The following is a 24,785-nucleotide window of genomic DNA, read 5'->3' on the forward strand; positions in this document are numbered from 1 at the left end:
CACTTATACCAGTGGTCGGCGAACAGGGGTAAATTACCCCAAATGGGGTAAAAATGACTTCCGGGGGTAACCACCGCGGCTCCAAAGCATTTTTGTTTTTTTTCAATAAATCACATGACCGCACGAAACGACAGCTCCCAGCAGTCCCCTCTCCTGCTCTCTCCCACTGAATTATCACGCCCGACGCTAATTTCAGTGAGGAGCAGAGAGGAGCAGCGGCAGAAGAAAACAAGAGTAGAAGAACAGAAAAGAAGAAAAAAGAGAGAAAGTCAATAGAAAAGCAAGTTAAATAACAAAGGCATATAGGGTGAGAGAAGTGAGAGACGGGAAAAAAAAACACGGAGGCAAATAAGGTGAGGGAGGAAAGAGAAGGGGGAAACAAAACTATTCAGGCACATAAGGTGATGGAGGAAAGAGAAGGGGGAAACAAAACTATTCAGGCACATAAGGTGAGGGAGGAAAGAGAAGGGGGAAACAAAACTATGCAGGCACATAAGGTGAGGGAGGAAAGAGAAGTGGGAACAAAAGTATGGAGGCATAAATATATATATATATATATATATAATATGTATGTATATATTATAGTCAATTGCATTATTATTAGATGCTTAACTAGAGCCTTGCGCAACAATCAGGCCCCACCTGGTGCTCAATTAGAGGTGCTTTGGTGTCTTTTTCTCTCTTTGGATGGTTTTACATTGGTGCTTAAATCAATTTCCATGTGTACATTTTGTACAGCTTTCAGCAAGTCTCATCATCATCATCATCATCAAGTCTACCTTTGCAAACAAGGATTTTTAACTTTAACAAACATTAAAACAAAGCAGAGAAATCGATTGGACGCTGAAGACTGTATCCAAATTGCTCTGACATCAAAATGCCCCAATATTGATGCTCTTGTATCAACAATGAAGCAACATCATTTCTCCAAAGCCTGAAGTTTTGAAGCTGAACCTGATTCCATACAGGTTTGAATTCAAATAATTAATAATATATGATTTCCTTAATTATTATTATTATTATTTCCTTAATTTCTAATCAAGGGGGTAACGTCGGCATTTCTACATATATTTTGGGGTAAAAGGTAAAAAAGTTCCCTGACTTATACAATCACATGCTCCTAGCTATAGACAGCCATTCCCAAATAATACATCAAATAAATGTGCACATAACAGCACCCCTGTACGCCCTCTCAGGTACAGACCTGCGAAAATGCACGTTCCCCTGTATACACAGTAGCTCCCATACAAATTTGTACTCCCCATCATAAATGATAGTACCCAGTGGTCGAAGTGGAAATTTAGAAGTAGTGGCATGAAAAAATGTAATGGGAATGTAAGTCAATGGAATTTTATAGTTTTAGAATGAAAGCAGTAGAAGTGGCAGTATGGCATACCACTGTATACCCCCTCACTTTGTCCACTGATAGCACCTTTACAATCACATGCTCCCAGGTATATGCAGAAGCTCCCTAACATGAAAGATAAATGTGCACATAGTAGCATCCCTGCACATGCTCTCGAGTATACAACGGAAATACACACACCATTGTACAGTCATGGCCAAAAGTTTTGATAATGCACAAATATTATTTTTCACAAAGTTTTCTACTTCAGTTATTATGATGGCAACTTGTGTATATACTCCAGAATGTCATGAAGAGTGATCAGGTGAATTGCAATTAATTTGGAAGTCCCTCTTTGCCATGACAATGAACTTTATCCAAAAAACAAAATTTCCACTGCATTTCAGCCCTGCCACAAAAAGACCAGCTGACCTCAGGTCAGTGATTCTCTCGTTAACACAGGTGAGAGTGTTGACGAGGACAAGGCTGAACATCACTGTCATGCTTATTCAGTTAGAATAACAGACTGGAAGCTTTAAAAGGAGGGTGGTGCTTGAAATCATTGTTCTTCCTCTGTTAACCATGGTTATCTGCAAGGAAACACATGCAGTCAATCATTGCTGCAAAAAGGGCTTCACAGGCAAGGAAATTGCTGCTAGTAAAAGTGCATTTAAATCAACCATTTATATGATCATCAAGAACTTCGATTAGAGAGGGTCAATAGTTGTGAAGAAGGCTTCAGGGCGCCCAAGAACAAGTGCAAGTGCTAGGACCGTTTCCTAAAGTTGATTCAGCTGCAGATTCGGGGTACCACCAGTGCAGAGCTTGCTTAAGAACGGCAGCAGGCAGGTGTCAGTGCATCTGCACACACAGTGATGTGAAGACTTTTGGAGGATGGCCTGGTGTCAAGGAGGCCAGCAGAGAAGCCACTTCTCTCCAGGAAAAACATCAGGGACAGACTGATATTCTGCAAAAGGTACAGGGATTGGACAACTGAGGACTGGGGTAAAGTTATTTTCCCTTTCCGATTGTTTTGGGCATCTGGAAAATGCTTGTCTGGAGAAGGAAAGGTGCCATAAGTCCTGTATCGTGCTAACAGTAAAGCATCCTGAGACCAATCATGTGTGGGGTTGCTTCTCAGCCAAGGGAGTGGGCTCACTCACAATTTTGCCTAAGAACACAGCCATGAATAAAGAATGGTACCAAAATATCCTCCAAGAGCAACTTCTCCCAACCATCCAAAAACAGTTTGGTGACGAACAATGCCTTTTCCAGCATGATGGAGCATCTTGCCATAAGGCAAAAGTGATAACTATGTGGCTTGGGTCCATGGCGAGGAAACTCCCCAGACCTTAATCTCATTGAGAACTTGTGGTGAATCCTCAAGAGGCGGGTGGACAATCAAAAACCCAGAAATTCTGACAAACGCCAAGCATTGATTATGCAAGAATGGGCGACCATCAGTCAGTATGTGGCCCAGAAGTTGATTGACAGCATGCCAGGGCGAATGACAGAAGTCTTGAAAAAGAAGGGTCAACACTGCAAATATTGACTCTTTGCATAAACTTAATGTAATTGTCAACAAAAGCCTTTGATACTTATGAAATACTTGTAATTTTACTTCAGTATACTTCAGCAACATCTGACAAAAAGCTATAAAAACACTGAAGCAGGGGGGCGTGGCTTGGCAGCAGGGCCATCTTTTCCATTGGGCACGATGGGCAGCTGCCCGGGGGCCCTACGGGCCCCATAGGCACGGCTCTTAATGAGAATAAATAATCCTGCAAAAGAAAAAAAAACCTGCAAAAAAAACCTACAAGGGTCACTGAGCAAGTACATCTATCTATCTCTATCTCTATTATCTATATCTATATCCCATAATGTTGTTAAGATGGCCCTGCTTGGCAGCCTATATGACCGGGTGCTTTTAACAACAGCTCCTGTTGGTGAGGAAACATCCAGGCTCGTGAAGAGCTAAACCACAGTAGAGCACCCCAAAAGTATCTGTCCGGTCTACTGGTCCCTGGGGCTAAAGAGAGAAGAAAAAAAAAACCCTTCTGAATAGGCGCGGCGGAGAAACAGCGTGGAGAAGGTTATGATGCGAAACGGGAGGTGTAGGCCGCCATTGCCCTGTTTCATCAGCGGGCCTGGGAGACAGAGGCAGCCTGACTTTAACCTACCCCATCGCGAAGCACCGAGCGGGGAGTCAGCAGGAGGAGGAATGAAGTAGCCCTTGTGGTATATGCAGCGACACTTGGACACTGAAAGCAGGTGCAGTTGTACAGATCACCGGAGGACCGTGCATTGGATGGGAATTTACAGCTGATTTGCGGAGAAGGTGGAAGAGTAGAGCCCGGCGCGCTGGTGGGTCAGTAGCTTGTATCAGCATGAAATGTGTCGAGGCACAATACAATACAATACAGCACAGCAAGTTGCAACATAGATTTATTCATAGCAAAGCGCACAGCACAGAACATTTGGCTTGAGTTCCTTCTTTATATGGAATCCGCTCTATTAAATCTGGACTGATTAGTAAATAATCCCAAGGCTTTAGACCCGTTAAAAGATTCCAGACAACATAGGGTTAAAAAATAATAGAAGGCTCCAAACTTCACACTTTGAAAATCGTGCAACACTACCATCCTGTGGCGAATTATTATAGTGCAGTGCTTTATATATCATCATCATCACTTATTTATATAGTGCCAGCAAATTCCGTAGCGCTTTACAAATATATCTGGATATATTAGTGAATATAAAAATTTCTGATCCAATTCTTTGAAATTACTACTGGCAAGGACGAGTAAAGTCACCCTGCTGAAGAATCCAGCGCGGTGGAGATTTCAAATAAGATTGAATTTTAAGAAATTTTTAATATGTAAAAGGTCAAGTATAAAGATCTCGGTAGTATCACAGCCTCATACAATATTGTAGCTGCATCTCCAGGAATATTATCTGACATAATATGGAGAAGTTTATAAATACTCCAGCTTCTGCTAAACCGTAAAGATCTAAACCGGAAAAAAAAGGAGATAACACCTCAGGGAAAATTAACTCTGATTCAGACAGCTTGGCCGTTGAGGCACCTTTGTCATATAGTGCTATGGTTAAAGCAATAGAAGAGGCCATGGAGCCTCTAATGCATATGCAGGCCACAAAGTTTACAGAAGCAATTAAAGAACTGGCGGATCAGATAGCAGTCACAAACAAGCAGGTCAGCATCAATGAACAACGCATTGGCGAACAAATGCAGGATGTATCATCTTTGTCACAGCAAGTCGCTTCATTGCGCAAGGACCATAAACAGATGCTTAATAAAGTCGATGACCTCGAAAATAGATCAAGACGTACCAATCTGCGACTGGTAGGGTTGCCAGAAACTATTAAGGGGCCGGCCTTGAACCAATTTCTTAAAGATGATCTACCAGCAATTCTCAAAATCACGGAAGATGTGAAACATTTAGAAATTGAAAGAACTCATCGCTTGGGTCCAACTAGGCACAATTTGGATAAGAGGCCGCATACAGTCATCTTCAAATGTTTAAATTATGTACATAAAGTCCGCTTGCAAAGCAAGTGGGGAAAATTATGTGGCAAGAAAAACAACTTATGCTGTTCCAAGATTACTCATCTGAGGTATTGAGGGCGCGTAAAGAGATGTCACCTATTTGTACACGTCTAGTGAAAGAAGGAAAGAAATTCGCTCTCATGTATCCAGCAAAATTGCGTCTGTTCATTGGCAAAGATTTCAACACCGTGGAAGATGTGCAAGCACATCTGTATGAAGAGGAAGCCAAAAGACAGACTTTATCTAGAGATGAGTAAATTCACGAGTTGAGTCAGGTGACCTAGAGAGATGAGTATAATGCTAATATATTTATGTCCCTAATTCGAATGTTTTTGATGGACTTTATTGAAATGTACTGCTTAAATATAGTGTGGAAAAGTATTGTGCAAACTTTTAGCAGGTCTGAGGGTAACGTTGAAGAAAAGAACACCAGCTCTTTTCCCATAAGTAGTTATTGGAATATCCAAAATGGGTCAAAAGCTGTTAGGTGGAATACTGTGAGCGACGTTACTTAGTTTCTAAGTGGTGTATTTACCAAAGTATTATGCTTGTAGAAAAGAATGACAATATCTAAAGTTTAATGAATACTGTTAGTTATGGGTTTTGATGCAAATATCAAAAGTTTTGGTTTAATAATATCTATCATAGGTTGTGACCTACCTGGGTCTGTTTTATTGATGTCTCTATTCGGACAAAAAATTCTGTTCAAATTACACATAAGGTTTAAATGTTGCTGCCCTCAAGAAGGGTTATGATTGTAATTGTTTGTTCTCTTTTTATATTTTATGTTTTTTGTTTGCCCCCTCTATCTTTACTCCCTCTCCGATACACCATGTGCACTCCATCTGTGCTGATTCCAAAATTACAATGTATCTAAGCAATGTTATACCACTAACGATAGCTTGACTTTGAGAGTTGATGGTTTTTTATCGGCAAGTATCACACTTATAACAATAGAGTAAAATTCACGATGTCTTGAAAGTTTGCTCCTGGAATGTTCATGGCATAAATTCACCAATGAAAAGGAGAAAGATTTTAACATACCTGAATAAAATGAATGCAGAATGTAATGTATTTACAAGAAACACATCTCACAGATCAGGAGCATGAAAAATTTATCATGTTGAGACAGCAGGTGGTGGCTTACTCATCCTACTCCTCTAAGTCTAGAGGAGGGGCCATATTATTGCGCAAAGGTCTTCCCATTACCATTCATGTTAAACAAATAGATATAGAAGGACGTTTTATATTGCTTGAGGCCACTATAACCGGGGCTAAATATTTGTTATGTAATATCTATGCACCAACAGCTTATCATAAAGCCTTCTATTTAAAAATTGTCAATAGGCTTTACTCCCATGTAGATTCCCGGATAATTTTGGGAGGAGACTTTAATATTGTGTCTTCAAATACATTAGATAGACAGAGTAAGGCGCAAGGTCAGCCGCGTAGATATAAGGTTGGAGTTGGGTATATGGAGCAGCGACTGCAGTTAACAGATATATGGCGTCTGTTACATCCGACTGATCTAGATTATACATAATATTTACCAATATATGATACCCTATCTAGGATAGACTTTTTCTTACTTTCAAATTCGTTGGCAGGCTGGGTTTCTGCGGCGGACATAGAGCCTATTAGTCTATCAGATCATGCCCCTATTTGGTTTACTTTATAAACTAACTCAAATGTAGGTAATTATAGTCAGTGGCGGTTCTCACCAAGTTCAGCGTCATCACAACAATTCTAACATAAATTGGAAGCAGCCTGGGCAATATATGTGCAAAATAATGAAGTGCATACTTTGGACCCTATATTATTTTGGCAAACAGCTAAGGCAGTTTTGAGAGGAGATATCATGTCATACACTGCTAACTTGAAGAAGGATCAGTCGGAAGTTTATTTGACTTCGCAGAGGGAACTTAGAGCAGCATTTAAGAAAATTAAAAGAACCCCAACTAAGAAACATAAGGCGCAGTTTAACGAAAAAAGAATTCATTTTGATAATATAATAACGCAAGTAGGGAATAAGCATGGAAAGAAAGGCAGATATCAATTCTATAAATATGGTAACAAAATCAGCAGATTACTTTCTAACCTCTTACATGGCACTAGGTCTTCTACTTTAATTGCTTCTCTAAGGGACGTTTCGGGGAATCTTAAACATTCCAGTGAAGAGATACTGATAATACTTAGGATTTTTTATGAAGAACTTTATTCCTCTGAGAAACCTAATTTGGAAAATAAAGCTAATTTTTGGTCCCAGATATGCTAGCCGCAGATATCCGAACAGCAGGCTGATAGGTTGATAGCCCCTATTTCAGAAGAAGTTATTGCTGCTGTTAAACATCTAAAGTCTAATAAGTCACCTGGCCCTGATGGACTGACGGGAGAATTTTATAAAATTCTCCTTCCTCGAATTTTCAATGCCTTACAAACGTATGTGCTATAATTTCTAATAAAATTTTACCCCTGCATTTTAATACCACAATTCTGAAGGTATTACCCTGGAAGGGATGTGGAATTGCCTGGTTTATACAGGCCAATATCCCTTTTAAATACAGACTACAAATTACAGACAAAAATTCTTGCGGAGCGTTTATCCACAAAGATCAAATGGGGTTTATCTGGGGAAGAAACGCAGTTTCTAATATTAGAAAAGTAGTTACAGTGCTCCAATCGAAGTGGGAAACTGGTGAAGAGGACCCAACACTTTTATTATCATTAGATGCCGAGAAGGCTTGTGATATGGTAGGTTGGGACCATTTGTATGAAACCCTCCAGAGGTTTGGTTTCCCCATATAGTTTATTGAAAATATACAAACGATATATACAAACCTGCTAACTTATATTAATGTTAATGATCCTTTGTCGCTACTCTTTCCCATCCATAGAGGAACCCGACAAGGGTGCCCACTGTCACCTTTATTGTTCGCATTAGTATTAGAGCCTTTAGTGGTAGCACTTAGACAGAACTGTCCATTCTCAGGAATTAAGGTGGTGAAAGAAGAAGTAAAACTTTCATTATTTGCAGATGATATGCAACTTTTCATATCAAAACCATCCATCTCTGTTCCAATAATCCTGGACACAATAACAAATTTTAGCTCGTTTACAGGGTATAAAATTAATTTCCAAAAGTCCGAGATACTCCTATTAGGGAAAAATAAATTAGTTCTTGGAACTTTTCGGGTGGTGCAGTCAACACTTAAATATTTGGGTCTCCAGATAACGTCTTTGCCACAACATCTTTATCAATGTAATTTTACGCCCATTATTGGTAGGATACAGATGCAGCTAAACAATTGGAAACATCTTAAAGTATCACTGTTGGGAAGAGTAGCTATTATTAAGAGAATAATCTTCCCCAAGTTGACGTATCCCAAGCAAATGCTACCTATCGCCATAAGTAGGGTTGATGCCTTGAAGTGTACCGCCCTTTTTACCAAATTTATATGGCAGCAAAAGAAACCCAAAATAGCAAGACATAGATTAATTTTACCTAAACAAAAAGGTGGGCTGAGCTTTCCGGATATTTTGTTTTTTAACAGGATAGCAATGTTCAGATAGATTTCATATTGGCTACTAGGACTGGAACACTTCACAAATAGGACATTAGAGGAGGAGAGTTTTTCCCCATATGCGCCAGCTGCGCTTATCCATATGCCAAAAGGTGATATGCCAGCTAATATATTACAAAATATATTATTTAAAGACACATATACAGCATGACAAGCAATTAGTAAAAAACTGAATGGTAACCCAAAATTTACCAAATATCTCCCATTATGGGGAAATCCAGAGTTTACCCCTTCACTGACCAACCAAATGTATAAAGTCTGGAAAGAAAAGGGTATACGGTTAGTGAAAGATGTTTTTGATCCAGGAGGGGCAATGCTTACTTTTCAGCAATTGCAAGAGACACACTCGCTCCCACATGCAAATTTTAACCTGTATTTGCAGGTTCATCATAATATTTCAAGTTAGCAAACATTAGTAACACCAAGTCAGGACCCCTACAATGAATCTTTATTGGGGTTCTCCGTATATATAAGTTCAGAATTAGATTTTTATATTCAGATCTAATAGCTACAAATATTGGTTCAGTTTGGTCCAAAATCTGGGAGTCTTGTGTGCGGAACATTCCAGAGTTAAGATCTTCAGAGGAGGTGTTCACACATACAGCACAAGTTATGAAGGCTTTAGTTTCAGCTAGACTCCAACAAGTGCATATAAAGAGAATAAATAGGGCATATATGTCGCAGACTCAAAGGAAGTATCTGGAGAAGGCAGAGACTGGGCTATGTCCAAAGTGTAAAATCCATGAAGCTAATTTGATACATAACTTTTGGAAGTGTATGAAAATTGAGAGCTTTTGGAATAAATTGGTGTCTTTCTTAAATTTTACCTTCAATATACGCTGTGCAACCACACCCCGAGGCTTTGTTATTTGCCTCCTTTGATGCCTGAAAAGATCAACTACCAAGTCTTTGTATTATACCCTTGCTCACAGTTATTGTTACTATAGCAAGAAAAACTATATTGGGTAAATGGGCTACAGGTGTATCCCCAATGGTTACACCTGTCGGAGCTGTTGGAGACTCTATACTTTGATAGGCGGACCACATTTTCAGACTTGGAGAAGGGCGTGGAGGGGTATCATGCTAAATGGGGTGTCTACATTGAAACCCTAGAGTCACATATGCAAACCCAAATAATGCAAATTTTTGAAGACACTAATTGGTCTTTATTGAGGCGGCTTTAGAGCTGTCTGTAGATGAGAAAGATACATTTAAAGGTTGCTCAGTTCGTGGAACTGTTTGGAACTGTCTCGAAAAGAAGATACTGTGTTAACAAGTTCTCAATTTGGGTCATTTTATATTGTGATTTGTAACTGGGAACAAGGGGTGGTCTGAGCTTTATCCGATAAAAACATGAGTGATGTTACCAAATCATAATTATAATCTAACTGGAAACTTGTGCGTAGGGCTATAGGCGGATGGCGAGCTCACATAATTGAGTTTAATTTGGTGCTAGGGGAGCTCTCTCAAGGTCATAAATTTTTCCATCCCCTTCCTTTTAATTAAAAAATTGAAAATGTATTTGTACAGTACCTTGGTGAATTATTTGAAATTTCTGTACAATAAACAGTTTAAAAAAAAACAAAAAAAACCCAATGAAGCAGCAAGCTTTTTGAAAACCAATATTTGTGTCATTCTCAAAACTTTTGGCCATGACTGTATGTATACAAACACATTCCCAGATATTTGTGAATGTGGCTATTAGTACCAGGAAGTGTTTATTGTTAAATACACACCCTCAAATGATCTTACCCACCCCCTCTATATACATAAAAAAAACAACCCCCACTTCCAAGACAACATGTATAAAGTTTGTTGGATATCATTTTTAGTTTTAGATAAAGAAATTGAATTTCTTACAGTCACAGGAATGTGTGTTTATGCAGGACCATACAGCAGCAGCAAAGACAATAAGCTCTAACCTCAGGTATTTTTAAAAGTCTGATGGCATCACACGTGTGAGGATGCAGAGCATATGATTCATTTCAGCTAAGCAGCCATCTGACATATCTCCTTGCAGGCAGGTGTTCAAAGCGCTGGCTGAATGAATGTTGCTGCTCGAGGACCCTAATATAAGGAAATGTGCCATCTGGTGGCTGGATTTTCATTGATTCCATTTTATTATTACTAGTTCATGGGACATATTTGTATGTATTGGTAAAACTCCTTACACAAAAATATCAAAACGCAGACTGGAGTTAGGCTGTAGTGCTGTCCATGAAACAGAAGTGAAAAAGATATCAAGAACAAACTAGAACTATGGATAGGCAGGATACAGGAGAATCCCACTACTAGGATTCAAACAGAATTAGGAGGCAATTGCCTACACAATCAGAAACAGACAAAATGGTGAGGTATTCTGTTTATATATGGTTAATGAAAAGGAGCAGGTGAAAATCATACAGCAATCATCAGGATAAAGGCATCAGCTGGAGGGTCCACAAAATGATGGCTCATATAGATTGACAGGTGGGCTTCAATGGTGGTGTGGCTGGATCACTTAAAAGTAAATTATGGTATTGATTTGTTTCTAAGAAATAGCGCAGGATACTTGTTTATATAGTTACCAGGAAGTGGACCGCCTATGCCCACCCTGTCTGCTGTTGCTGGGAACCGGTTGCGCTTACTTTGCCACTGTTTCCTTTCGTTATCCCAAATGTGCCCTCTTCCGTAATAGTAGTAGGGGCTTACAAGTGCTGCCACCACTGGACTCCTTACAGCATCCAGAACCGGGTTTCTTCTAGATAACTGACGCTGCTAGCATACCGTTACCGGTGTACCTGGGCCGGTACCCCTGACCTCGTCCTATAGATCAGGGTTGCTGTACATGGATCCCCCCTGGCCTATCACAATGGCCAGAGCAGCTGGGTGGCGGGCAGAGCGGTTGTACTGGGTCCAAACCTCTGAGCAGCCGGGAACAGTTTAGAGTTGGGTCTAATCTGTAGGTCACAGGATAGAGAAGTTTCCAAGCAGGTCTATGAAGCAAGTGATGTTTATTTGCAGTCACACTTATTGAAGGTATCAGTGCTCAGGTCAGATGATACAAGAAGAACAACTTTTAATACAGAACAGTGCTGTTTTTATACACATTATGAGACTTGTCTTAGCAGGAAGTAATCCATCCTCCTGTCCCTTTAACCGATCTGGGTTAATTCATGCTGCCTGCATGTGAATCAACCCAGAGAGGTTAACACCTTTAACATTGCTGCTAGTGGTAGGGGGGAGTATACTCCCCCCCTGTCCACAAGCTGCCAGGGAGAGGGGAGCTCAGCCCACTGTCTTACCCTGGTCAGGTCTGCCAAGAGGAATTCAGGGCCCCGGTACAACAACTTCATGTGGGCCCCCCTTATAGTTGAGAATTGAACATTTTTTGTGCCGCCGCTACGCAGCACTAAACGTTTACACGTCCAAGAACTGTTTGTGCAGCACAAAAAAAAAGTACAACCACACCCACAATTGTACAACCACACCCACAAAAAAATGTGGGCATGGTTGTACAATTGGGGGCGTGGCTATGAATCACTTGGCGTGCCCAAGAAACCCTCTTACAGAAAAAAAACTTGCATTGTTGTGTACACCACTGAACGGTCGCCAAAAATTGGGATTGTCCCACTAGAATCACAACATTTCACACACTCTCCTGCTCTCTCCTACCTGTTCTTCTCACTTTCAACACCGGTGGCTGCAGGTTTCCTTAGTTGCGGCTTCTCTGGATCCTGGAATGTTGGGAGCCCTATTTGGAAATAAAAAATGGGTACATTTAGAAAATTACAGCCAGCCCCGGCGTTAAATCAATAGCACCCACGATTAATAATTAGGCCTTCCTCCAGCCCCAACATTAAAATAATAGTATTCACATTTAATAAACAAACCTATTTCCCACCCTACAAACAGTCCCAGCAATAAATTAATAGTATTTACATTTCAGAAATATACCTATTTCCCGCAACCATCACTGACATTAAATAATTCATAGGCACATTTAATAGAGACCTCATTCTCCCCCACATTCAGTAGCCCCAAACCACCCCATCTTAAATTTATAGTCCGCACTATAAAATTGCCCAACCATTACCCCACAAACAAAATTGCACCCATTAATTAGCCACCACACACTACATTGCCACAAGCCCCCTGTGCCATCACATACACATTACTGTGCCCCTTCATCAAAATGTTGTGCCCCCTTATGATCACACTGCGCCCTCCATGCTGCTTTTCTCCCTTCACCTGGCCCCCCATCATCACCCTGTGCCATGCTGCCCCCCCCCCCCGACTTCATCACACTGTGCCATCCTGCCCCCCCTCTCCTTCATCACTGTGCCATGCTGCCATCCCTTTTATCACTGTGCTATGCTGCCACCTGCTCTCCATCACTGTGCCATGCTGCCCCCGCTCTCCATCACTGTGCCATACTGTCCCCCCTCTCCACCACTCGGTGCCTTTCTGCTGCCCCCCCTTTTTTCCCCTCATACTGTGCCTCTCTCTCCCCCTTTTTTCCTCATACTGTGCCTCTCTCTCCCCCTTTTTCCTCATACTGTGCCTCGCTCTCCTTTTTTCCTGAAACTGCCTCTCTCCCCTTTTTCCTGAAACTGTGCCCCTCTCTCTCTCCCCCTTTTCCTCAAACTGTGCCTCTCTCTCCCTTTTTTCCTGAAACTGTGCCTCTCTCCCTTTTTTTCCTGAAACTGTGCCTCTCTCCCCTTTTTCTTCATACTGTGCCTCTCTCTCCCCGTTGTTCATCCCTTTTTTTTTTTAACTTACATTTGTATTAACTATTTACCTCTCTTCTTGCTTCTGTCTTGGTCCTCTCTGCGCTGCTCCTCACTGACTGTCAGGCGTGACTTGATGACATCACGCCCGGCAGTCAGTGTAAACAGAGCAGAGAGGAAGGAGGAGAGACGTCGGCACCGTGAGTATCTTTCTTTCTTTTTTAAAACCCTGCTCCCCCCACCAACGAAGGGGTAGGGGGAAGCTGGCTGCCGGAGGGTGAAGGGAATCCAGGGTTGCCTCTGCAGCCCCAGCACAGGGAAAGTACTTTCTTTTTATTTTACACATATACATTGCACTTTAATACATTTACAATAAATGTATCTACATTTAATACATATAGTTACGCTCCCGGCACCTAGCGTCGGGTTAACCCATTCAGCGCTGAGCACCGGTTCCTTACTGGCGGCTGCAGCGCCGACACATACTTCTACACTTTAAACACTTTTCACGTGGTCCCTAGCACCAGTTATTTAACGCCTCCGGCACCAGGTATTAACCCGCCTGGCGTCGGAGTCAATTTCAAGATAGTCGCAGTACTCGGGACCTTGTCACACCAATGCACTTTTTTTTTTATATCTTGTGTATATTTTGATATAAGAAATCTTCCAGGGGAAGAAATTTGTTTCTCGTTTAACCTTGCCAGATGAAATGCATTATTTCTGGAGATATATCTGATACATTAAGCCTTTGTGGATGGAAGTCTTTTGTGCATTGTGATGTGGGAAATGGTTTGTTTGGGGTTTGTGACTTTCTGTGGGAATGTGTATTCTATAACTGTTTGAAGAAAGGACCAATGTTAATTAGACTTTTTGATGTGTGAGGATCTAGCACCTGAAAGCATAGGAATTTTCTCCTTACCACCATGGAACTTTTCTTGTTGTGGAGCAAGTCTTGCAAGTAGGTGCTCGCATGGTGGTATCTATATCAGAGGGGGCGAGGGCACCAAGAGCTGAAAAGCAATTATGCAGGATTGCTGATGTGGCCCTGCCATATAATACAACAGTATGATACTTTCAAGCAAAGGTGTTTGAAATAACTTTATTTTTATTAAAAATTAAGGTCGGTGAACCTTTAATACATATGTTAATTACACCAAACTGCAGAACATTAGCTATAAAATATATTATGAAGCATCAGGTCATTGCATGCCTGAAAGTTATACTCCTACCAATATGTATTTTCAGACATCCCATGAATTGTCAAGTCTATATATCACACACACACACACACATTTTGTTTTTTTAATTTAGAGTCTATAAACCTCAAAACCAGATGTTTACACACGTGTTCATTTGACCATAACATTTGCTCCGACCATGGATACAGTCTGGAAACTGGGTACTCTCTGTAAAGGGCCACGGCTTTGTGGAAAGACAGAACTACAGATATGTATTGAACAGTGCATAATGTAGTCTTCCCTTCACTATTTACCACAAATACTTTACTCCCTCCTGTAAGTCATAAAAAGGGCTCACTTTGGAAATGTATGACCTATATAAATGACGAGTTACATTATGCTTGTTATACCTTATGGTCATCTAATGTACCCCTTCTGCTGTAGAAAACATTTTCCACATATATTCATAATGTGGAATAGGAATGGGAGAGGGGGAAACAAAGTGTAAATTATTTAAAGTGAATGAGTACACTGAATCATATTAATATAAATAGAAAGCTTTATTACAAGCTCCTACACAAAACACACCTGCATTCTGCTGCTGTAATACATTGTAGTTATCAGTAAATTGTTTCTCCACCCCCCCCCATTTTTTTTTCTTTCTTGCCAAATGTGTGCAGACATTAGTCCTTTGTGCCTTTGGTTTTCTGCATGTTTAGCACTTTCTCCAGTCTCTTGCACTTTATAGAACATTCTTGTATTATCCAACTGCTTACTCATACACAGGGGGCATACCATAAGATTCAATGCTAACTGGGAAAAGAGGTATACAAGCTACTACAGAGCTGCACAACTGCAGCGCAATACCATCAAGCCAGTACACAGAGGAAATAAAAAGCAGAAATATCTTGTATGCAGCAACAAGTGAGAAAAAGCATTTTAAATGTTAAAGGTTTGGAAATCTTTACACTAAATCATTTACTACCATTGTGTGTTTGCACTGTCACTTTGGCCATTACTGGCTTTAATCATACTGCACATCAGAAATCGAAGACTAGTTTCACAACTTGGTCTAGAGATGACTTGCTTAGATTTAATAATTTTCTCTATGAAGTATGTACAGGTTTTCAATAAAGAAAAAAAAAAAAGGTTCCAAAAATGGTCACAGTGAAAGGAAACCATAAGTCTCAGCTGTAGTGTTGCCAAAAATATTGCTGGGATGAGAAATGTAGAAGTCTGTGAACCCAAATATATGTTAATTACACCAAACTGCAGAACATTAACTATAAAACATAGTAAAAAGCATTAAGTGCATGCTTGAGTGTTATATTCCCACCAGCGAGTATTGCCAGTCATCCAGTACATTTTCCAGTCCAAATCTGTTCCTGTATTATTTGCTCCTGGTCCAAAGGTTAGTGGGAATGTGACGTAGAGAAGAGGGGTTCCTGGTAATGCCATTTCACTTTATTAACAAGACATAGAAGGCCATAGCAAAACAGGACAAGGCGACTGACAAGTGCAGACGAGAGCCAATCACTGCAGCTAGAAAAGAGATATTTGTCACAAAAAGGGATTAAATCCATTGGTCATTAAAACAAAGATTTTAATTTTTTTTAAGCAAAACATTCAGGGCCTGATTCATTAAGGAACGCAAAACAAACGTATCAAAACGGAAATACACACGTCTGTATTCAACAGAGTTTAAGAAAAGATACGTCTGCTGATGAATATAGGTCTAGGTACGCTCTGCTCTAACAGACAAGGATACATCAAATACATATGTGGAAAATAAAGTCCCAAAAGAACGCACAGAAAACCCCCCCCAAAAACTATTCAATTAATGTCGCCTATTAATATTATAGTCATTAAAATACATTAGGATGTAATTAATGTCTACTGTACATAAAATGCATTTTTACTGTTGCTCTTGATTGCAAACACATGTTCTAGCATGCATAAGTAACTATCATCTCTAATAATAGGAACTTACACCAGAACAACACATATCGACGCTGCTGCTGCTTGGCACACCCTTACTGTACACTGACTACGTACATACAACCAGTCCCCTCCCCATTCCATCCATAAAATCACAGGCAGTCGTAAGGGTCCTTTGACAATCTAAAATTAATAACAGTGAGTTACGTATTCAGAGTGTAAAAGGTAGCATGTTAAAAATATTCTAACCCCATGATTGCATATAATTAGTTTACAGATACAGTAACAAGAATCATTTAGACATTCTATGATGTACTCGCTTTGTATAACCTGATTTGCAATCTTAAGAGCGAATAGATCTCAATTTGCAGGAGCATATTCAATTGTTAGAATATCCCGCCACGTAAAAACTATTACCCTTTTTACGGTAATAGTAAGCTGGATTTCAGCTCGCGGCTCAGGGAGCTGCGAGCTGAAATCCAGCGAGAAAACTACCGTAATAACGGTAATAGTACGCACGGCACGAGATTTGCGGCGTTTCTGCCGACAATTAAATATGCCCCGCAGAGTGAGACAGCCGTGAACATGCTAATAATATAAGAAACCGTTACAATGCAAAAATTCAAAGATTAATATTTTCAATTACAGTGAAGACATTAGCCAATATCATTTTTTTTATTTTGTTTTATTACATACACATCAACTTACCCTTGTAGAAGACACCCCAGACCCCTTTCTTTTCAGACAAGAGCCAAGTGCGTAAACGTGGCACCTTCCTGAAATAAGCACAGGTACAGACAAAGAGCAGAGAGAAGACCAAAAGCCCATCCAGAGTGTATGCTATTAAAGAGAGAAATAAACAGATAATTATATTGAGGAATCAAATATATTTCAATTACATGGTATTCTGTAGCTATTATGTTATGATAGCTTGAAATAGAGTCCACACAAAACTGTTGCTCTCACACAGGAAATAAGCAAACATCAAATTATGTTAAATTTGTGTGGAAAAAAACAAAACAACTTATGAAATATTTACTGTAGAATTTAGGATAATATATTTTAGGAAAATAAGGGGCATATTCAATTGTCGGCGGAAACTGCGAAAATCTCGCGCTGATAACGTTTTTTCCGCGCACTATTACTGTAATAACGGTAATAGTGCTAGGAAAAATCGTTATTACGGTATTTTTCTCGCTGGATTTCAGCTCGCAGCTCCCTGAGCCGCGAGCTGAAATCCAGCTAACTACTACCGCAATAATGGTAGTAGTTTTAACGCGACAATTGAATATGCCCCCAATAATTCTGTCACCAGACATCACTGCCTCTATGCTCGCACCGATAAGAGTAAACATAAGCAAAGATTTCTATACCATAATTGCTGGTGCAGCGCACATTAGCACCTTGTGCTTAACTGAATCGGTACCCTAATCACACTTTTGATTTTATTACTATAGAAACAACAGTCTTAGGGCTTTATGCTGGAAAGGAACTTTTAAATGTTGGAGAATACAGATCATCAAAAGAGACAAAATAAAAGGTGGAATCCTAAAGAGGGCAACCAAGGGATGTGCTTGATACACATTTTATTGACATGGATTGAAACCATCCACTTTGTATAAAAGGCGAAATAATAAAAACAAGTTATGTGATTAGTGATTATGTAAGTAAAACTGCTGTGAAAAAAGGCATGAAAATATGAACTGTAGGTCTCTTTCTTTAATTGTTTGTAGCTACTGTGTATCTATTAATATTTATCTAATTTTACATCTTTAACAGATTACTGACATCACTATAAGATTATAGCATTAGTGTTTTATTTAAGGGTATTTATACCGGATGTACACTATATAGACAAAAGTATTTGACCACACCTGTTAATTATTATATTGAGGTGTTTCAATCAGACCCATTGCCAGAAGTGTATAAAATCAAGCACCTAGTCATGCAGTCTCCATTTGCAAACATTTGTGATACAAAATGGGTCATTCTGAAGAGCTCAGTGACTTCAAGCGTGGTACTGCGATAGGATGTCACCTTTGCAATAAGACGGTTTGTGAAATTTCATCCCTGCTGGATATTCCACGGTCAACTGTAAGTGATATTATAAGAAAGTGGAAGCGTTTAGAAACAGCAGCAACTCAGCCACAAAGCGGAAAACCATGTAAAATCACAAAGCGGGGTCAACAACTGCTAAGGTGCATGGTGCGTAAATGTCACCAACGGTCTGCTGATTCCATAGCTGAAGGCCCCCTATCTCCAGTAAAGGGCAATTTTAATGCTTCAGCATTCCAAGTCATTTTGGACAATGCTATGCTTCCAACTTTGTGGAAACAGTTTGGGGAAGACCCTTTTCTATGCCAACATGACTGTGCCCCAGTGCACAAAGCAAGGACTACAAAGACATGGTTTGATGAGTGTGGTGTGGAAGAGCTTGACTGACCCACACATAGCGCTGACTTCAACCCCATTGAACACCTTTGGGATGAACTGGAACAGAGATTGTGAGCCAGGCCTTCTCGTCCAATATCAGTTACTGACCTCATAAATGCTCTCTACAGAACAAATGAGCACAAATTTACACAGAAACATTCCAACATCTTGTGGAAAGCCTTCTGAGAAGAGTGGAAGTTATCGCTACAAAAGGGGGACCAACTTTATATTAAAGTATATGCATTTGAATATGTCATTACAGTCCCTGTCGGTGTAAAGGTCAAGCATCTGAATACTTTTGTCCATATAGTGTATGCCAACATATGTACAGATTATGTACACAATGCGTATATTTCAGGGTAACCATCTTTTAAATATAGCTATAAAATTAGCAATCAAAATATGTATATGGTATTTTTCTCCAATAGAAGACCAATATCCAAATATAGAATCTCTATATTTATATTGGTTATATTTATTTTAAGATGTATGGCCCAAGAGATTATTTGCAGTGTCAAAATATATGCATATGTTAACATATATACAACATAAATATAAAATAATACCCTTCACTAAAGTCTCAATGCTTTAATCCTATAGTGATATTGTATTTAGTGGTGCATCACCTGTTGGTTATGAGAAGAATCAGTGATTCAAAATATTTAATTTTCTAGGAGATGGCTGTAATTGTAGAATTAATGTGTCTAGTACGGATCAAAAGTTTGTTATCGATAGGATACAGAATATTATCAGAGGTTTGGTCCAGGAATGCAGTCGAGGACTCAGTCAAACATTTCTGGTGGCAAAGACTTTTCCTTCTGACACCTCATTCTTTTCCTCTGTGTCTAATTCTTCCATCGTATGCAGTATGTGAAAGAAATGGCCTAAGTCTGGAAATATCAAACACAAGAGACTAAAATGTGACAGAGTAGATATGCTTGTCTCAATCCAGGAAAACCATTAGCTGCCAGAGGCTCACAATAGTGAAAATGAAGAATCAAATACAATAATTAGACTGATTTGTCAAAGTTCCATGGTGTGGCAGTTATTATATTTAAGGAGTCATTGCCTATACTTTCATTAATTTCCAATCATCCACAACATTAAAATACTTGCTAAATATTGTGTATACCCCCCTTTTGCCACCAAAACAGCTCTGGCCTGACAAGGCACAGATTCCTTAATACCTCTGTAGGTGTTCTATGGTATCTAGCACCAAGACATTAGCAGCAGATCCTATGGGGCAGATTCAATAATTACCATTCATACAGTAAAAAGGAACACTCACTTTTGCTCGTGTCTCTATGGGGCACGAGAAAAAGTGTGTGGATATTTCACTTAAAAAAAAAAAAAAATTCACTACAGTGTCTCACGGCAGGCAATTTTTTTTTACAATTGCTTCTGCCCCTTTAAGTTCTGCAAGGTGCGAGGTGGAACCTCCATGGCTTAGATCTGTTTTTCCAGCACATCCCCCAAATGCTTGATCCGAATAAGACCTGGGGACTCTGTAAGTCATATCAACGTCTGGAACTCTTTGTCATGTTTCTCAAAACATTTCTGAACAATTTTTGCAGTGTGGCAGGGTGCATTACCCTGCTGTAAGAAAATAAAGAAATACCTTTGCCAGAAGGGGTGTACTTGGTCTGCAACAATGCTAACAATGTTTGGTTAGGTGGTACGTGTCAAAGTATCATCCACATGAATGCCACGACCCAAGGTTTACCAGCAGAACATTGTCCACAGCATCACACTGCCTCCGCTGGCTTACCTTCTTCCCATAGTGCATCTTGGTACCATCATTTCCCCAGGTGAACAACACATATGCACCAGGCCGTTCACATGATGTAACAGAAAAGAGGATTCATTGGACCATGCCACCTTCTTCCATTGCTCCATGGTCCAGTTCTGGCTCTCACGTGCCCATGTGATGCACTGTGTGTTCTGACACATTTCTATCATAGCCAACATGAACTTTTTCAGCAATTTGTGCAACAGTACCTCCTCTGTGGGATTGTAAGAAACGGGCTAGCCTTTGCTCCCCCTCAGTGTTCGTCCCAGAAAATTTTGCCAGTCGGGTGGCATTAAGATGCAGCCGGATGGGGACTGTTGTAATACTTTGCAATAAAATTGAAAAATGTTGGAGGTTATTGCCCAGAACTGGTCAGACTGGTGGTCAGTAGCCTAACACACACTGCTGGCTGTATTGCTCACATAGTGCCTATTCCAATAGGAGAAACAATGGTTTATTCTATTATAATAGAAATCTGTTGGGCACCAAGAGCCGGGTGGCAAGTTAAAAACAGCCTGGGTGGTGAACCTGGCAAATAGGTGCTGGGGAGAACACTGCCCATGCACATTAATGAGCACTGGGGACCCTTGTTCACCATTTGCCCTTACTTGGACCACTTTGGCAGGTACTAACCACTGCATACAGAAGCATCCCGCAAGACCTGTTTTGGAGATGCTATGACCCATCATTTAGCCATCACAATTGCCTTTGTTAATTTTTTTTTATAACTTTTTTGTTATTGTTGCATGCGCTTCTGATGGGACTATGATAGTGATTATCCTGTGCTGTATTCTGCCTGTTAAAATACGGCAAATAACATCATCATTTATTTATATAGTGTCACTAATTTCGCAGCGCTGTACAGAGAAATCATTCACATCAGTCCCTGCCCCATTGGAGCTTACAGTCTAAATTCCATAATATACACACACACTCAGAGACAGACAGAGAGGGAGAGACTAGGGTCAATTTTGATAGCAGCCAATTAGTCTACCAGTATGTTTTTGGAGTGTGGGAGGAAACCGGAGCCACGCAAAGACGGGGAGAACATACAAACTCCACACAGATAAGACCATGGTCGGGAATCAAACCCATACAAGCAGACTGCACGAACACTTAGATTCAAATTGAAACTTATCTTGAGATCAGCTTAGATTTAAATACAGCCAGAACTACACTCAAGTTCTGGGTTTGTGTTTCGTAAGCAAGTTGCGTTCGAACATGAATCAGGCCGTTTATGACTTTTTCTGTGCAGCCGATTTGCTAAAAACGGTCTCTGTGTATTTATAGATGACACGGTCCGCTAACTTCCTGGAACAGTCCCATACTTTATATTTTTGTCACCAAACATGACAATTTTTAATATTGACCAAATTCATGGTCAGATCTGACAACATACTGACCACCCCCTACCCACACACACAAAATTTGTTTCTACATCTGAGCCAAGGACTAGCACAGTCCCTGCATCCAAGAACTGCCAAGAACCAGCACTGCATCTATTGTCAATTGCCCTTTAGTACTACCTGGAGCCAGGAACTACATGGTACCTGTATCCACCAACTATGGCAGTACCTGTAATCAAAAACTACATGACCAAAAGTATGTGAACACATCACATCCATATGTGCTTGTTGAGCATCTCATTCCAAAACCATAGGCATTAATATGAACTTGGTCCACTCTTTACTGCTGTAACAGCCTCGACTCTTCTGGTAAGGCTTTTCACTACATTTTGGAACATGGCTGTGGGGATTCCCATATAGCTACAAGGGCATTAGTGAGGCTGGGTACTGACGTAAGGCGATAAACCTAGCGTTCCAATTCATCCCAAAGGTGTTCAATGGGATTAAGATCAGAGCTCTGTGCAGACCAATCAAGTTCTTCCACACCAAACTCCAGAAACCATTTTTTGATTTGGACCTCACGTTATACATGGGAGGCATTGTCATGCTAAAACAGCTGAAACTTTTGCAGCAAAGTTGCAAACAAATGATTCTCTATAATGTAAATGTATGCTGTAATATTAAGATTTTCCTTCACTAAAACTAAAGGGCCCATGCCAAACTATGAAAAACAGCCCCAGACCATTATTCCTCCTGAACCAAACTTTGCAGTTGATAGTACACATTCTGGTAAGAAGTGTTCTCCTTGGATCAAAACCCAGATTCATCCGTCAGGCTGCCAGATGGTGAAACCTGATTCGTTACTCCAGAGTCCAATGGCAGTGTGCTTTACACCACCTCCAGTCAATGTTTGGAGTTGTGCATGGTTATCTGAGGCTTCTGTGCAGCTGCTCAGCCACAGAAACACAATCCATGAAGCTCCCGACAAACAGTTCTTGTGTGGACGTTAATTCCAGAAAGTTGGTAGAGAGTGTTGCAACATAGGACAGACAATTTTTACAAGCTTCAACATTCAGCAGTCCCGTTCTGTGAGCGTGTGTAGCCTAACTCTTCACTGTAGGAGCGGTTGTCTCTACTAGCTATTTCCAAAATTCCTCACAAAAATGGCATTTACAGTTGATCAGGGCAGAAATCTGACAAACTGACTTGTTGAAAAGGTGTCATCCTATCACAGTGAAAGTCACAGATCTCTTCCGTATGACCCATTCTACTGCTGTTTTCTACTATGTAGATTGCATAGCTGCATACTTGATTTTGTACACCTGGATGTGGCTGAAATGGCCAAACACATTAATTAGAAAGGATGTAAACATACTTTTGGTCATATAATGTACCTAGAGCCAGGATGTAGCACCATACCTTTATCAACCATCTGACACAATACTTATATCCATTGATATGTATCCCCAGCAACAGCTTCAGTTAGGACTGTTACCTTATGTATTAAGCATATCCCAATGCTCTGAAATAGTAATCTTGAGCAAGGTTAATTTTACCTTCTATTTTAAGTCACAATGCAATTTGTTTGTCATGATTCCCCTCAATGTACAATACTGTGTAACAGGTCAGCATTTAAGGATAATAACATGGTCCAGTGCATCACTAGGAGTTGTAGAAAACAATCAAAGCTGGCAACACTGCTCATATTAAATATTTACTTTTTCTCTGTGCATACATTTTACCAGCATGTCATGTGGATAATATTTCCCATGAATCACACAGATAAAATATATTTCAAGTTCACACATACATAATAACAGTGTTTTTGTTTTGTTTGTCGGATAGAATACAAGTTATTCTAATTATTATTAAAAAGGACAACTATAAGGAAATATATATGGTATAGAAACAACAACCATTGGACACCTGGAGATTGTCTATAATGCTCAGTAGTAACTCTAAAGTTCCACCCAGGCCACGTCTGCACAGAGTAACCTTACAACATGGACACCAAAAGCTGAAGCCCAGGATGTAGCTGCCACGACATGAGAAAGGCAGACAACACTTTACAAGTCTGCACTTTGCAATGCATTTAGCCCATATCCATATGTTCAACACAGTGACCCATACAATAATCATAAGTGTCCGTGTGAACGACAACAATGTAAGATTCCGCATTCCTTCCCCATCTCACCGTTAGTCATGGCGGAGGTGTACGGTCCTTACTACAGTCCTCTCTTCCTGGTTCACCTTACCAACATGGCCAGAGATGACACCACAACGTTACGTGACGGTGAAAGCTAGATCCCCATGCACCGAAAGGACTCTCTGACGTCACCAGGTCATGTGACTACAGCAGTCACATGGTACACAGGGGAGTAGGCTGCAGGAAATGTACTAGTGCCTGTGTAGCTACTGAAAGTAATGAAGAATCAGGCAGAGCAGTGTTCTAGCAACAAACATTGCAAGTTTCTACTGAATGCAGATGGAAAAACTGTTTTCCCTGTCAGGCTTGTTCACGTGTAAGGTGCTTTTCAGGATTATTTATTCCCAGAGAAGAGTCTTAATAACAGGATACATTGAAGTGCATTACCTAGTTTACATGTCTTCAATTTGAATATATTGGCAATGTGACTGAGTATTCCCAAACTTGCACTGCATGACCTATGTAATTTAGTGCAAACACTAAGGGGTCTATTTACCAATCACCACAGAATATGAATGAAACTTTTAAATTCTCATCGCATAGATGCGGATTGAAAAGTTTCTCATAGTTATTCAAAAATAAAAAATCAACACAGGAACCTGTGAAGATTATCACTTACCTTTCACTTGGGTCTTTTCTTCTCCTCCCTGTGTGGTGCTGCTCGACGCTATTTCAATCCCTGTGCACATGCG

General features: G+C 40.2%; 1 protein-coding gene across 2 annotated transcripts; it reads right to left on the reverse strand.

The window, feature by feature from the left end:
* Positions 1-14,922: 14,922 nt before the first annotated feature.
* On the reverse strand, positions 14,923-24,240 carry TMEM167B (transmembrane protein 167B). 2 transcript variants are annotated; one of them, XR_012688120.1, is made up of 4 exons: positions 24,082-24,240; positions 17,028-17,159; positions 15,718-15,923; positions 14,923-15,617 (listed from the first exon to the last, which is right to left on the reverse strand). XR_012688120.1 is itself a non-coding variant. In XM_075195910.1 (3 exons), exons 1-3 carry the CDS (start codon positions 24,089-24,091, stop codon positions 15,841-15,843), a joined length of 225 nt encoding a protein of 74 aa, XP_075052011.1. In that variant the 5' UTR covers positions 24,092-24,240; the 3' UTR covers positions 14,923-15,840. The 2 variants fall into 2 exon arrangements, 1 of the variants encoding a protein (XP_075052011.1); XM_075195910.1 differs by having other exon boundaries at positions 14,923-15,923.
* Between the last annotated feature and the right edge of the window lie 545 nt (positions 24,241-24,785).

The sequence above is a fragment of the Mixophyes fleayi genome, chromosome 2 (assembly GCF_038048845.1).
Source record: "Mixophyes fleayi isolate aMixFle1 chromosome 2, aMixFle1.hap1, whole genome shotgun sequence".
In the NCBI taxonomy this organism is placed as follows: domain Eukaryota; kingdom Metazoa; phylum Chordata; class Amphibia; order Anura; family Limnodynastidae; genus Mixophyes; species Mixophyes fleayi.

Bases quoted from the DNA above. Each gene is read 5' to 3' on its own strand.
- TMEM167B (XM_075195910.1), bottom strand. The intron at 15,924-17,027 runs GTAAGTTGATGT...TCTCTTTTCTAG, and splicing joins CTGGGGTGTCTTCTACAAGG to CTGCAGTGATTGGCTCTCGT.